We start from the raw sequence: 16723 nt of genomic DNA on the forward strand, positions 1-16723 counted from the left end.
TGATCTGCCCCCCTCGGCTTCCCGAAGTGCTGAGATTACAGGCGTGAGCCACCATGCCCGACCCAAAGGGGGAATTCTTTAAGCTTGTGCTGAAGAATGTTAGAATTGCTAGAGAGAAGTTCTTTAATATTAAAAATTATTGTTATTAAAGAGACACAGTAGTTTATAACTCAGTATCATTGAATGGCAGTCTTTCAAGATTGGTAGAGCCAATCTTGAAAGAATTGGTAGAGCCGGTTCAGTCTTTCCTTGAAAAAGTAGAAGCACAGTTATATAGGATATTTATTCAAAAAAGATTACTGAACATGTAACAGGAGAATAACACTGAATGTCAATGCTCGAGTCTTAAAGGAGCCCCCAGTTATATCAAACAGGCATACTTAGTTAAATAGCTAAGTATAATTTAGTGCCTATCACATTGTAATTAGATCTATATGGAGTGCTTTAGGAGCAGAGAAAAGGGAGTTATTTACTGCCTGAGGAAGGTGGAGAAATACTTAGAAAAATCTTTGTGGAAAGGGTAATATTTGAACAGACTGTCAAAAAATAAGCCACTCACCAGGCATCAAAAAGCAATGAGAAGGCATTTACAGAGGGACTGGCATACACACAGGCACGCAAGCACATGATGTATCGGAGGAACAGCAAGTGGGACAGTGGGGTGGGAGCATGGGGGTGTGTGGAAAGAAGCAGTAGAAGGAAATAACTCAGCCAAACTGTGAAAGATATTTTTTATTCCTAGTTAAGAATTAGTTAATTCTTTACTCAGTAGATAATCAAGAGTTATGGAAGTTTTTTAACAGGGGAGCAACATGATAAGGTCATTCACAGACTGTAAAAGATGGATTACAGAAGAGAATACAAAGTCCAGGAGACGGGTTAGAAGGCGACTGAAAATGCTGGATTTCAGGATATTCTGAGGCATAGCCTTATGAACAGGAAAAGGAAGCAGACTTTATCACTCTTGATCTCTTCCTCTTCACAAGTTATATTTGATCTATCATCAATACTGTGCCCTTGTCAAAATGCAAGTATGGGGCCGGGCGCGGTGGCTCAAGCCTGTAATCACAGCACTTTGGGAGGCTGAGACAGGCAGATCACGAGATCAAGAGATCGAGACCATCCTGGCTAACACGGTGAAACCCCATCTCTACTAAAAATACAAAGAAAATTAGCCGGGTGCGGTGGCGGGCGCCTGTAGTCCCAGCTACACGGGAGGCTGAGGCAGGAGAATGGCGTGAACCCGTGAGGGAGAGCTTGCAGTGAGTGGAGATTGGGCCACTGCACTCCAGCCTGGGTGACAGAGCGAGACTCCGTCTCAAAAAAAAAAAGCAAGTATTTCATTGTTAGGATACCCTGATTCTTTTCTTTTGTTCCTGATCTCTGTCTCTCTGCCTCTGTCTCTCTCTCTCTCTCTCTCTCTCTTCTTCCCTCCACCCCCCTCCACCCTCTCTTTCCCTTCTTCACTATCTCCCCTCCCTCTCCCTTTCTTTTGCCCTGCTCCAAGTGAAGAATCAGCGTCTGTGCCAAGGAAGAGTTGCTAGTAAATATCAAGATTGTTCTAATTAATCGATTAGGAAGAACTTGATTAATTTGAAGGGGAAAAAGGCTTGATTTCCTTTTTTTGGTAGGGATATAAACAAGAAGTTTATAACAAATGGTAACTTGTCTGGGTGAGGTGGCTCACACCTGTAATCCCAGCACTTTGGGAGGCTGAAGCAGGTGGATCACCTGAGGTCAGGAGTTCGACACCAGCCTGGCCAACATGGTGAAACCCCGTCTCTACTAAAAATACAAAAATTAGCCGGGCATGGTGATGCACGCCTGTAGTCCCAGCTACACGGGAGGCTGAGGCAGGAGAATGGCGTGAACCCGTGAGGGAGAGCTTGCAGTGAGTGGAGATTGGGCCACTGCACTCCAGCCTGGGTGACAGAGCGAGACTCCGTCTCAAAAAAAAAAAAAAGAAATGCAAGTATGTGTTCACTTCAATATCACATATACTAAAATTGGAATGATACAGAGAAGATTAGCATGGCTCCTATGCAAGGATGACACTTAAATTCATGAAGCATTCCATACTTTTATTGAAAAAAAAAAAAAGCAAGTATTTCATTGTTAGGATACCCTGATTCTTTTCTTTTGTTCCTGATCTCTGTCTCTCTGCCTCTGTCTCTCTCTCTCTCTCTCTCTCTTCTTCCCTCCACCCCCCTCCACCCTCTCTTTCCCTTCTTCATTATCTCCCCTCCCTCTCCCTTTCTTTTGCCCTGCTCCAAGTGAAGAATCAGCGTCTGTGCCAAGGAAGAGTTGCTAGTAAATATCAAGATTGTTCTAATTAATCGATTAGGAAGAACTTGATTAATTTGAAGGGGAAAAAGGCTTGATTTCCTTTTTTTGGTAGGGATATAAACAAGAAGTTTATAACAAATGGTAACTTGTCTGGGTGAGGTGGCTCACACCTGTAATCCCAGCACTTTGGGAGGCTGAAGCAGGTGGATCACCTGAGGTCAGGAGTTCGACACCAGCCTGGCCAACTTGGCAAAACCCCGACTCTACTAAAAATACAGAAATTAGCCAGGTGTGGTGGTAGACACCTGTAATCCCAGCTACTTGGGAGGCTGAGGCAGGAGAATTGCTTGAACCTGGGAGGCAAAGGTTGCAATAAGCCAAGATCACACCACTGCACTCCAGCCTGGGTGACAGAGTGAGACTCCACCTCAAAAAAATTAAAAATTAAAAAAAAAAAGGTAACTTAAAAAATAAAAGCTGCATTGCCACAAAGAATACAGTTGTGCAAAAATATGTCTGCATGTGGACAAAGCCTTGAGAATATTTGCCATGTAAGACTGATAGGATCATGTATGATTCTTTTTTTTTTTTTTTTAGTTTTTTTTTTTTTATTATTATACTTTAAGTTCTTTTCCTTTTAAGTAATTTCCTTTCGTGACAGTTGTATACTTTCTAGTTTTTTTGTTTGTTTTTTTGTTTTGTTTTGTTTTTTTAAATAGAGTCTTGCTCTGTCACCCAGGCTGGAATGCAGTGGTGTGATCTCCGCTCACTGCAACTTCCCCTTCCTGGGTTCAAGTGATCCTCCCACCTTAGCCTCCCAAGTAGCTGGGACTACAGGCCCGTGATACCATGCGTAGCTAATTTTTTTTTCAGCGTTTAAGTTCCAGGATACATGTGCAGAATGTGCAGATTTGTTATTAGGGTGGTGCAAAAGTAATACTGGAATGTGTGTCATGGTGGTTTGCTGCACAGATCAGCCCATCACCTAGCTATTAAGCCCAGCTCCATTAGCTGTTCTTCTTAATGCTCTCTTTCCCCACCTATGATCCCCTCACAGGCCCCAGCGTGTGTTGTTCTCCCCCACTCATGTGTCCATATGTTCTCATTGTTCAGCTCCCACTTATAAGTGAGAGCATGCAGTGTTTGGTTTTCTGTTCCTGTCTTAGTTTGCTGAGGATAATGGCATGCAGCTCCATCCATGTCCCTGCAAAGGACGTGATCTCTGTCCTTTTTATGGCTGCATAGTATTCCATGGTGTATATGTACCACATTTTCTTTATCCAGTCGATCATTGATGGTAATTTGGGTTGATTCCTTATCTTTGCTATTATGAATAATAAAAACCTTGATTTCTGACCATTTTCTTCGTTCTATAGATAATTAAATTGAAAGCTGAAGCCCGTCTGGACCTGCTAAAGCAGATCGGTGTTTCTGTGGACACATGGCTAAAGAGTGCCATGAGCCAAGTAATGGAAGAACTGGAAAATGAGCGATGGGCCCGCCCTCCTGCAGTGACCAGTAATGGCACTTTACACTCGGTACAATTTCTTTTCTTGGATATGATAAGTTGATTTTCATTGAAGGATGCTTTGACTCTGTAGCCAAACTTAATAATAGCCAAAATTTTTTAAAAAGATAATAGTTTGCTAGTGGTTTAGGTTTTGTTCTTCAGCCTATCACTAATTGATTTTAAATTATTGCAGGAAATGAAAGAGAGGAAAAAAATAAGTGTATTTTTTAATGTATGATGAAGAATATGTTATCACTATTTGGGTTATCAATGCCTATCTACCAGACTCACCCCATTCATAGAGTAAATATGCTTCATGTCTGGAAGTAATAGAATAGAAAACAATCTAGTATCTCTGAAGTTCTCGGAGGTCGTCTTTAGTGAAAATGAAAATAAACATCCAGAGATTTGCACACAATCTTAAGTGAAAGGAATGCTCTTCTTAGTGTGTGGGCTTAGTCTGAGGTGACTTCAACTCCTAACAGCTTTCATATTCTCCTTCCATAGAGAGAATGTAGGTGAGTTTGTTTACAGGCAAGGCCAGGACACAGCTTAAGTTTCCTTACTTCAAGTCCAGGGCTTTTTCCACTCTGATGTCATCTGGTTCAACCTTAGTTTTTCATGTTGGAGATCTAAGTACCAGAAAAGTTCAGTGATTTGCCTGATATTACATAGGTGGCTATGTGATGCCTTGCTAGTCAGACTAATGTAATTTCTACTGTCACCTCCCCACCCATTACTCTCTGTCATCCTGTTTATTTCCTCAATGGTATTTATTATAGTTTGAACTTGCCTTCTTTATTTGTTTTCTTTTGTTTATTGTTGTTTTCCTCTCTAGAATGTAATTGCCATATCTTCCTGGTTCCCTGCTCTGCACAGCAAAGTGCCTGACACATAGTAGGTACTTAAATATTTTTTGAAGGAAGGAGTGAATGGCTGGATGGCTGAGTAGATAGTTGGAATAGTGGCAAACTAAAAGCTAAAACTCTAACCTCCCAACTTCCCACTATCTTCATAGGGCCTCTTTAAATGGTTGTGCTCTTCAGATATCAGGCAGGCTTGCTAGAGAAACTGGCCAAAATTTTAAAACATTCCTGAAGTTTTTTCACATAGCATTCTGATTTTCTAATGAGAATACACTTGCACATTTAAAAAGGATTGTGTGTGGGTCTACATTTTAAGGAAAAACAATCTATTGAAGCTTTATTTTCATTTAACTATTAATGTTAATCCAGCTGGAGGGAAAAAGAAACATCACCCACTTGACTTTGGGGTTACAAGCGCTTCCCCAGTTGTTACTAGAACAGAGTTGCTCCGGCCGGGCGTGGTGGCTCACACATGTAATCCCAGCACTTTGGGAGGCCGAGGCAGATGGATCACCTGAGGTCAGGAGTTCGAGACCAGCCTGGCCAACATGGTGAAACGCTGTCTCTACTGAAAACACAAAAATTAGCCAGGCGTGGTGGCAGACACCCATAATCCCTGCTACTCGGGAGGCTGAGACAGAAGAATTGCTTGAACCCATGAGGCAGAGGTTGCAGGGAGGTAAAATCATGCCATTGCACTCCAGCCTGGGTGACAAGAGTGAAACTCCATCTAAAAAAAAAAAAAAAAACAGAACAGAGTTGCTCCATCTCATGGAATATCTCCTACTATTGCACTTTCTAAAAGTCATAATGCTCATCTACTTCAGATTGTTATAGAATTTTTGATGACAGCAAATTCCAGACCCACTTGCTTTGGGCTTCTACAGCATGACTGTTTCCAACCAATCAAACCCATGATTTTCCTTCAACTAGCACCTTTTCTAACCAAATCGATTGAGCAGGCACATACCATCTGACTTTGAACTGAGCAGGCGCATACCACCTAACTTTGTACTTACTTCCTGGGCAAACTGAAGATGAACAAAACTTGGTCTCCTTCCTCATAGAGTTTACAAGCTAGGAGACCAGACAGACCTTTATAGATCTTAGTGATACATGGCAGTGTATGACTGGGCTACTGTGTAGTAAACTTGGAATTGTTTTCTTCTAACTCATCTGCACACCTTGGAAAAAGTCACTTCTCTTGGGTTTCTGAAAGAAAGATTAAAAGACTCTGAGATTCCTACCATCCCGTCCCCACCAACCAACTCCAGAATCTTGTGATTCTTTGAAATACTGTCAGAAAAGCTCAATATCAGCTAGAATAGGGAAGAAAGTGTGCCCCATGGAGATATGTCATTTGGGATAGTCCTTGAAGAATTTTAATGGGAGATAAAGAAGGGCTGTTCTCGTTGTGAAGGAAGGGAATGAAGGAGTTGTGCCTAATACAGTAGTAGTAAGTATTGAATAAATGAGTGTTTTTGAGACCTGTCCAGAGAAATCACTCATCTAGAGACATATCATATCCTCTGTGAAGGGAGCATTTTGCAATCCCATCCCACGTTGTTCTTCCCCCTAGTCAATCTTACGAACCTGCATCTTTCAACTGAGAGATTACATTTTGTGGAAGATCTAATAATATAAATAAAGGAGAGACATAGGCACAAAATAGCTTAATGAGGACCCATATTTATTTAATCTGCTTTTAAATAACAGCACTGAAATTATTTAGAGGGGGCTGTATCTCTTCATACTGACAGCTAGCTGACTAAGGAACATGAAGCAGAAATACACATTCTAGAGGCTAAATTATTTCTTCCATTACAGGTGCCAACAAAACCATTCGTCATCTGGAAAACATGATTAATACTACTGTTAGACATTAATAGTAGTGCAACTGAAAATGCCTTGTGGAAGATAAATGTTTAAAAATGACACAGGCTACTCCCTTATAGAATAAGGAAGGAACTATACTTACTTGGGTATTAACTCCGCCTTCTGTATCATGCTAAGGTACAGAATGTAAGATTGGAAGAAAGGAATTCCAGAGAATAGCAACATTGTTTTTAAAGGAGAACAGTCCACTGACACAGTTACTCAGTTGCAGGTGGCCAGAGCCTGCGTGCTGCTTCCCCTATTAGATTGCTGCCAGCGACCCCATCAGTCTATGTCACTCGGCCTCCCTTCTCTTGTTGTTGGGTTTCTCTTACTCAAAAGCCATACTAAGATGACAACCTAACTTTTGAAATTATATTAATTCTACAATAGAAAAAGTTATGTAAGCAGATTACTAAAAAATTGGAAAATACAATAAAGAAGAAAATGATTAATAGCTCCATCCTTATAACAGCACAGCTAGCAATTCAGTGTATTTACTTACTCTTTTATTTATTTATTTTTTAATTTACAAAAAATTGTATATATTTATGGTGTACAACATAATATGTATTTTTGTTTGTGTGGAGACAGTCTCGCTCTATCACCCAGGCTGAAGTGCAATGGTGCTGTCGATGGCTCACTGCAGCCTCAACCTTTGGGGCTCAATGGATCCTCCTGCCTCAGCCTCCTGAGTAGCTGAGACTACAGGCTCATGCCCCCATGCCCAGCTAATTTTTGTATTTTCACCATGTTGCCCAGGCTAGTCTCATACTCCTAGGCTCAAGCAGTCCGCCCACATTGGCCTCCCAAAGTGCTGGTATTACAGGCATGAGCCACCACACCCAGCCCATATTTTTATTCTTTCTACTCTTTTATTTGTGAGCCACTACACCCATTCAGTTCCTTTATTTCTTGCATTTTCAAACTATAGCCCACAATCTTTTTTTTTTTTTTTTTTTTGGAGACGGAGTCTTGCTCTGTCACCCAGGCTGGAGTGCTGTGGCCGGATCTCAGCTCACTGCAAGCTCCGCCTCCTGGGTTCACGCCATTCTCCTGCCTTAGCCTCCCGAGTAGCTGGGACTACAGGCGCCGCCACCTCGCCCGGCTAGTTTTTTTGTAGTTTTTAATAGAGACGGGGTTTCACCGTGTTAGCCAGGATGGTCTCGATCTCCTGACCTCATGATCCGCCCGTCTCGGCCTCCCAAAGTGCTGGGATTACAGGCTTGAGCCACCACGCCCGGCCTTAGCCCACAATCTTAACATCACTTCCCTATTTTCAACCACTTTCCCCAACTAATGTACAAAGGCAAACTGCCAGTCTACTCTGTTGTACAGCCTCCCTTAGAGTATGAACATCTGCAGAGTTGCATATAAATAAATTCTGACTCTGGTCTTTGCGAGGACCATGCTCAATAACGATGTTGGAGATAAGGGTAAGATAAGGAGTTCCTAAAACTGCTAAGATCATATGCTGTGGCTGGGTCATACAATAGGTATTTATTTAACATTTTAAGAAACTGACAAACTATTTTCCAAAGTGGTTATACCATTTTACAGTCCCATCAATAGGGTACTAGTGTTTCAGTTATTCCACAATCTTGTCAACACTTAGTATAGTCAGTCTTTTTAACTTTAGACATTCTAATAGGTGTGATGTTGTAAATCATTGTCATTTTAATTTCCATTTCCCTGATAATGTTGAGCATCTTTTCATGTGTTTATTTGCATCTGTATATTTTCTTTGGTGAAGTGTCTGTTCAAATCTTTGTTTATTTTTTATTAGGTTTGTTTTATTTTTATTGCATTTTAAGAGTTTATACTCTGAATACAAATCCTTTATCAGATATTTTGATTAATTTTCTTCTAGTCTGTGGCTTATTTTTTTATTTCCTTAATACTTTTCAAAGGGCACAAATTTTTAATTTTAATGAAGTCTAACCTACTAATTTTTCTTTTATGGATCATATTTTTGGTGTGGTAGCTAAGAAATCTTTGCCTAAAACCAAGGTCATAAAGATTTTCTCCTAGGTTTTCTTCTAGAAGTTTTATAGTTTTAGGTTTTACATTTAAATCTGTAATTCAGCATGAGCTCATCTTTGATTATGGTAAACAGAGTAAGTCAGAGTTCTTTGTCCCTTTTTGGAACTTTTTTTTTAACTGTCCTTTCTCCACTGAATTGCCTTTGCATCATTGTCAAAAATCAGTTATTCAGGCCCGCCTGTATTCCCAACACATTGGGCTGAGTGGGAGGATCTCTTCTGGCCAGGAGTTTGAGACCAGCCTGAGCAACATAGTAGACCCTGTCTCTAAAAAAAGAAAAAAAAAATTTTTCAACTAGCCAGGCACTGTGGTACATTCTGGCAGTCTTAGCTACTCAGGAGGCTAAGGCAAGAAGATATCTTGAACCCAGAAGTTCAAAGTTACAGTGAACTATGATTATGCCACTGCACTCCAACCTGGGAAGCAGAGCAAGACTTTGTCTCTTTAAAAAAAAAATTAATCATATATGTATGGGTCTGTTTCTTGACATTTTATTCTGTTCCATTGATCTATTTGTGACTTCAGATAGTGTAAGTCCTCCAACTTTCTTCTTTATCAAAGTTGTTTTGGGTATTCTAGGTCCTTTACATTTCCATATGGATTTAAAATTGGTTTTCTACCCCAAAAAGCCTATCAGGATTTTTATTAGGATTATGATGACTGTATAGATCAACTGGAAGATAACATTGCCATGTTAACAATATTCAGTTTTCCAATCCATCAATCCATGAACATAATATACTTCTCCATTTATTTAGGACTTTAATTTCTCTCAGCAATGTTCTGTACAAGTTTTCAGTAGATAGATCTTTCACATCCTGTGTCAGACTTATCCCTATTTCATAATTTTGATGCTATTGTAAATGATTTTTTAAATTTCAATTTCCAGTTGTTCATTGCTAATCTGTAAAAATACAGTTGATTGTTGTATATTGATCTTGTATCCTGCAATCTTGCTAAACACACTTACTAGTTCTAATAGCTCTTTTGTAAATTCCATAGGATTTTCTATATAACCATGTCACCTGCAAATAAAGACAGTTTTACTTATTCTTTTCCTATTTGTATTCCTTTTTCCTTCTTACTATAAAATTGCTGAATAGAAGTGGTGAGAGTCAGCAGAAATCCTTGCCTTGTTCTTGAACTTTTAGCAAGAATGCATTCAGTCTTTCACCATTAAGTATAAAGTTAGCAGTAGGGTTTTTGTAGATGCCCTTTATCATGTTAAAGAAGTTTCTTCTGTTTCTATTTTGTTTGCTAGTAGAAATGGATGTTGGATCTTGTCAAATGGTTCTTTTTTAGTCTGCTAATATGGTTTAATTGTATTGATGATTTTTCAGATATTAAACCAGCTTCACATTCCTGGTAAACCCCACTTGGGTAATATATTATCCTTTTTTTATTTTTATTTTTATTTTTTTTGGAGACGGCATTTCGCTCTTGTTGCCCAGGTTGGAGTGTAATGGCGTTATCTCGGCTCACCACAACCTCTGCCTCCCAGGTTCAAGTGATTCTTCTGCCTCAGCCTCCCAAATAGCTGAGATTATAGGCATATGCCACCATGCCTGGCTAATTTTGTATTTTTTTTAGTAGAGACGGGGTTTCTCTATGTTGGTCAGGTTGGTCTTGAACTCCCGACCTCAGTTGATCCACCCGCCTCAGCCTCCCAAAGTGCTAGGATTATAGGCATGAGCTACCGTGCCCAGCCTATCCTTTCTATATATTGATTGGAACTGGTTTGCTAGGACTCTGATAAGCATGCTTCCATCTCCATTCATTTCCTTGTAGTATTCTTGTCTGATTTTGTTATAATGCTTGTCTCCAAATGATTTGAAAAGCATCCTCTCCTCTTCAAGTTTCTGGAAGCCTTGTGTAGAATTGTGTGGAATTTTGTCTTCCTGAAATGTTTGGTAGAATTTACCAGGGCTGTTATCTGGTCCTGGAGTTTTCTTTTGGAAGTTTTTAAATAACAGACTCCATTTCTTTAGTAGATACAGGGTTATTAAGGTTATTCTTCTTGAGTGAACTTTGGTAAGTTGTCTCTTTTAAGGAATTTGTCCATTCCATCTAAGTGGTCAGATTTATTGGCACAAAGTTGCTTATAATATTCCCTTATGCTTTGATTATCTGGAAAATTAGTAGTGATATCACCTCATTCCTGATATTGGTGGTGTCTCCTCTCTTCTGATCATTCTGCTAGAGGTTTATTAATTAGACGGATCTCTATGAAGAATCAGCTTTTGATTTTATTGATTTTTCCCTCTTGTTTTTCTCTTTTCTATTTTCTTGATTTCTGCTCAGGATTTTGTTATTTCCTTTCTTCTGTTCAATTTGGGTTTAATTTTCTCCTTTCTAATTTGTAAGGTAGAAACCGAGGTCATTGATTTGAGACTTTTCTTCTTTTTGAATATTGGCATTAAGTGCTAAACATTTCCCTGTAAGTATTGCTTTAGGTCCATTGCACAAATTCTGATATGTTGTGTTATCATTTTTATCCACTTCAAAATATTTCCAGTTTACTTTTTTTTTTAAACAGAGTCTTACTCTGTCACCCAGGCTGGAGTGCAGTGACGCAATCTCAGCTGATGGCAACCTCCTCCTCCTGGGTGATTTCTCATGCCTCAGCCTCTCAGCATCACCACGCCCAGCTAATTTTTTGTATTTTTAGTAGAGATGGGGTCTCACTATGTTGCCCAGGCTGGTCTTGAACTCCTGAGCTCTAGCAATTCACCCACCTCAGCCTCCCAAAATGCTAGGATTATAGGAGTGAGCCACTGCACCCAGCCTCTAATTTATGTTTTAATTTCTTCTTTTGACTGATGGGTAATTTGTTACTGAATTTCCAAATATTTGGAGATTTTTCCAGATAGCTTTTTGTTTATTTCTAGTTTATTTCCATTGTAGTCAAATAACATACTTGAATCCTTTTAAACTTTTTGAGCTTTGTTTTGTGACCCAGTATAAAGGTATATCTTGGTAACTGTTACATGTGTTCTTAAAAAAAAAAGAATGTATATTTTGCTATTGTTAGGGGTTACATTCTATACATGTCAATTAAGTCAAGTTGGTTATAGTATTGTTCTAGTCTTCTAGACTGGAACAAACCTTTTACCGGTCCATGGCCTGTTAGGAACTGAACCACACAGCAGGTGGTAAGTGGCCCCAGAGGGAGCATTACTGCTTGAGCTCCACCTCCAGATCAGCAGCAGCATTAGATTCTCAGAGAAGCATAAACCCTATTGTGAACTTCACATGTGAGGGATCTAGATTGGACTCTCCTTATGAGAATCTAATACCTGATGATCTGAGATGGAACGGTTTCATCCTGAAACCTTCCCTCATGGTGCCCCAAGGGTCTGGTCCATGGAAAAATTGTCTTCTGTGAAACTGGTTCCTGGTGCCTAAAAGACTGGGGACAGCTGTTCTGTATCCTTACTAATCTTAATACTCTACTGGGTGCCCTGTGCCTTATGAGGTTTTTACTCTTTTAGGAGGGAGCAGGAGTTATTCTCAGACCTGTGTGAGTTCTGAGGATTATTTTTTCTAATCCTTTTTGGTGCTTCTAGCCCTAGCTTTGGGTAATTTCTTCACATATATGTACTGACCAGTACTCAGCCAAAGTCTTGAGGAGGACCCTCTACAGATTTCCTAAATTCTGTGCATCTCTCTCTTCTTCATTACAGTCCCCCCTTATCTGTGGGGGATACATTTCAAGACCTCCAGTGCATGCCTGAAATCGCAGATAGTACCGAACCCTATGTGTACTATACATACATAGCTATCATAAAGTGAATTTATAAATGAGGCACAGTAAGAGATTAACAACACTAACTAGTAATAAAATAGAATACCATAACAATATGCCAGCAGCACTACTCTGGTGCTTTGGGGCCAGTATTAAGTAAAATAAGGGCTACTTGAACACAAGCACCATGATATGGTGACAGTCAATCGGGATAACCGAGATGGGCACTAAATGACTAATGGGTAAGTAGCTTACATAGCTTGCATATACTTGACAAAGGGGTGATTCACATCTGGGGAGACAGAGTGAATCATTGTAAAATTTCATCAAGCTGCTCAGAATGGCACACAATTCAAAACGTATGAATTGTTTATTTCTGGAACTTTCCACTTAATATTTTTGCATCATGGTTGACTGGGTAACTGGCACCATGGAAAGCCAAACCACGGATAAGGGGAGACTGCTATACTCCACATCCTGAGCTGTCTCCACTTTAGCTTTACTAAATTCCCAGTTTCATCTCCTCTGTTCAGGGAGATCACCATAATGTGCCTGGGTTTCTTCTCCCTATGTCATAGCCTAGAAACGTTCTTCATACAGTATGTTGTGGGAGTTGTTTGTTTCCCATCCCCCAGGGATCACTGTCCTTCATGAGTGATGCCCAGTGTCTTGAAAACTGTTCTTTCATATATTTTGAACAGTTTTTCAGTTGTTTCTGACAGGAGGTTAAATCTGATCCCTAATACTCTTATCTTGCCTGGAAGCACAAATCCATTTTCCTGATATTTTTAGCATCATCTTTTTCTTAATTTTTATTTTAAGTTCAGGGATATAGTTGCAGGTTTGTTACATAGGTAAACTTGTGTTTTGGGGGGGTTATACAGATTATTTCATCACCCAGGTATTAAGTCTCATACCCATTAGTTATTTTTCCTGATCCTCTCCCTCCTTCCACCCTCCACCCTCTGAAAGGCCCCAGTGTCTGTTGATCCCCTCTATGTGTCCATGTTCTAATCATTTAGCTTCCACTTCAAGTGAGAACATGCAGTGTTTGGTCTTCTGTTCCTGTGTTAGTTTGCTAAGGATAATGGACTCCAGCTCCATCCATCTCCCTCCAAAGGACATGATCTCATTCTTTTTTATGACTGCATAGTATTCCATGGTGTATATGTACCACATTTTCCTTATCCAGTCTACCATTGATGGGCATTTAGGTTGATTTCATGTCTTTGCTATTGTGAACAATGCTGCAGTGAACATACGTGTGTATGTGTGTTTATAACAATGATTTATATTCCTTTGGTTAACATCATCTTTGATAACTTACTCATGTTGTATTTGGAGTAATGTCCACTGTGATCACTTCTCTGTCCAATGGAGATGAGAGGTTCTATTAGTAAATATTGAGGAGCTGCCTTCCTCTGTGTTAGGTATTACCAGATTCTTTATCTGGATTCTCCCTTCCTCGTAAAAACAAAACTAATGCTTTATTAAGTACCTCCTATGCACCAAACATGTGTTAGTGATTTTAAATATTTTACTTCATTTAATCTTTATGCTAATCCTGTGAAGAAGTAATTGTCTTCATTAGAGAGACAAGGTCACTGAAATTGAGGAATTTAATAATTTGCCCAAGGTCACACAACAAGTGACACAGTCAGCATTCAAACCCAAGTTGGCCAGACTCCAAGACTCTGTTTTCTACCTCATGATTGTGCCATGAAGCTGAGCCCCTCAGAGGTGTTTTTGCTGAGTACAAGAAGATGGCTCCCGAAATCAACACAAAAAGTTCATCTTGTCTGCCTCTGCAATAAGAGTAAGCATTTTGGCTGGGTGCGGTGGCTCACGCCTGTAATCCAAGCACTTTGGGAGGCCAAGGCAGGTGGATCATCTGAGGTCAGGAGTTCAAGACCAGCCTGGCCAACATAGTGAAACCCCGTCTCTACTAAAGAAAAAAAAAAAAAAACACAAAAATTAGCTGGGCATGATGGTGCACACCTGTAGTCCTAGCTACTTGGGAGGCTGAGGCAGGAGGATCATTTGAACCCGAGAGGCAGAGGTTGCAGTGAGCCAAGATCACACCATTACCCTCCAGCCTGGGCGACAAGAGTGAAACTCTGTCTCAAAAAAAAAAAAAAAAAGGAGTAAGCATTTTACATCTAAGAAAGGAAAAATGTTAGTATGACTAGAAAGAATAGTTTTGATTGAAGTTCTTTCAAGGGACAGGAAGAAAAGGGGATGAGAGAGCAGTCCTTAAGAGACAGAGGAAGCATGTGATTTTAGAAATGCTGGGTCAAGAAAACAGTGTAACAGTTCAGTTAAGAGAGTGGAATTGGAAAAAGGAAGAAATTATTCTGAGATGACATGCTTTGGAAAGCAGCTAGAGCAACACAGAAGCATATGACAGTGACCCCTATTGCTGGCACTGCAGCCTTATTGCCTTCCATGGGAATCCAAAAATCAACTCCAAATAAAGGAGGAAAAAAGGAATGTTTAGTATCAACCAGGTTGCCAAGATTAAATGTTTTGGATTGATTCCCAGTGCCAAAGCACAGTACATGTATATTTTTGGAAACTTGTTCTGCCCACACTTTTATAAATGTATGGGTGTTTTGTTTTGTTTTGATTTTTGTAGTACCCACTTTTTTTTTTAAATGCCTGTAACCTTTCCTAGAATATGAAGGCAGTGTCTTCTAAATATATATAATATGTTTAAAGTTAATTTTATGGCAGTTTCTAGCATGATTCTTTTATGTGGCACAATGCCCTGTTGGAAAACAATAGAATCATAAGTCTGTGATTCTGAATATTTTGCTCCTATTGAGTGGCAAAAGACTCAATATGATGTGAAACTGTTTTGCCACCGACCTGACTGATGATAGATGAATAATTTGTAAGACATAGCACAGTATTTCCTCACTCAGCTGTGGAGAATTTTCAATAAAGTTATCAATGAGAATATTTCAGCAGCTTTGAAATGGTGGCAATAAATATGTCAGGAAAAATGTATAGTTTCTTATCCTGGAACTCTCCACAATTCTGTAGAATTTTTTCCCTTTATTTTTAGTTGACATAATATTTATACATATTTATGGGATACAGAAGGGCATTTTGATACATATATACAGTGCTATAGAATTTTATTAGGGAAACAGTGGTTAAGAGGAGAGTCACTTTTAAAACTTCAGTGATAGTTACTCAAGAGAAAGCCCTTTAATTCATGAAAAAGTAGAACTTGACAGCTAGGCAGCCTGTACTTTTAGACTCATCATATCCCGGGAAGTCTTCCCTGACTCCTCTCCAGTGACCTCTTCCGCATTCCCAGGGCCATGCACTTGGCCTCTCCTTTTAGTATCCTTCACTCTGGATTGTGAACCACTGGAAGGAGACACTGTGTCTTTCGTTTTCTATCCGTCAAAGAGGCTAGCATAGTTTTCTACATACAGTAGATATTTGATACTTTAATTAATTTAATGGCTGTCCTATGAAGGCCAATCCTGCCTGTCCATTCTTTGTAACCTTAAATGTGTAAATATCGGTGTGTTTGTATGTTTGAATATGGGAAAAAGCAGCCAAATAAGTGCTTGTGTGCAGCAAGCAAGAAACAAATATTTGAGGCTGTTTGTCTCTTCTTTATTAGGTTTTTAATTTAAAAAGTAAAACGTGTATTCTAATAATTCAAAGAGTATAGATGTATATAAAAAGTCAGTCAGTCATTTCCTCTATTTTCCAGTCTTTATTCTTCTCATTCTGCCTTCCCCTGTCAGATATGTATGCTGATATAAAGATTATTTATATTCAGTATATCACGGACAGTGCTCTAAGTGCCTATGGATCTAACTCATTTTTTACACTCAATGCCATTTCAATTAATGGATGCCTTTTAGCCATGATGGGTAATATACCTTGAAACTGGGTTAAAAAATTATTTTCCTTGTGTTACATTTCAGAAGGGAGTGTGCCTTTCATGTTTGTTCATGTGTATGGTAAAATATACAAATATACCATTTTAAGTATAAGTTTAGTGGCATTAAGTACATTCACGTGGTTGTGGAACCATCCCCACCATCCATCCGTCTCCAGAACTCTTTTTTTTTTTTTTGAGACTGAGTCTCACCGTCATCCAGGCTGGAGTACAGTGGCATGATCTTGGCTCACTGCAACCTCCACCTCCTGGGTTCAGGTGATTCTCCTGCCTCAGCCTCCTGAGCAGCTGGGATTATTGGCACCTGCCACCACCCCCAGCAAATTTTGGTCTTTTTTTTTTTTTTGAGACAGAGTTTCACTCTTGTTGCCCAGGCAAGATGGAATGCAATGGCACGATCTCAGCTCACTGCAACCTCTGCCTCCCAGGTTCAAGCGATTCTCCTGCCTCAGCCTCCCGAGTAGCTAGGATTA

General features: G+C 39.6%; 1 protein-coding gene across 3 annotated transcripts in view; it reads left to right on the forward strand.

Annotated features, from left to right (window-relative positions):
- Positions 1–16723, forward strand: part of FCHSD2 (FCH and double SH3 domains 2) — a 338593-nt gene that overhangs the window by 292789 nt on the left and 29081 nt on the right. For all 3 annotated transcript variants that reach the window (XM_011953051.1, XM_011953052.1, XM_011953053.1), the window contains one exon: positions 3663–3824. In XM_011953051.1, the coding sequence (XP_011808441.1) occupies positions 3663–3824 (162 nt within the window). The remainder of the gene's footprint in view (positions 1–3662; positions 3825–16723) is intronic.

Source organism: Colobus angolensis, unplaced genomic scaffold (genome assembly GCF_000951035.1).
Source record: "Colobus angolensis palliatus isolate OR3802 unplaced genomic scaffold, Cang.pa_1.0 Scaffold355, whole genome shotgun sequence".
NCBI lineage: Eukaryota > Metazoa > Chordata > Mammalia > Primates > Cercopithecidae > Colobus > Colobus angolensis.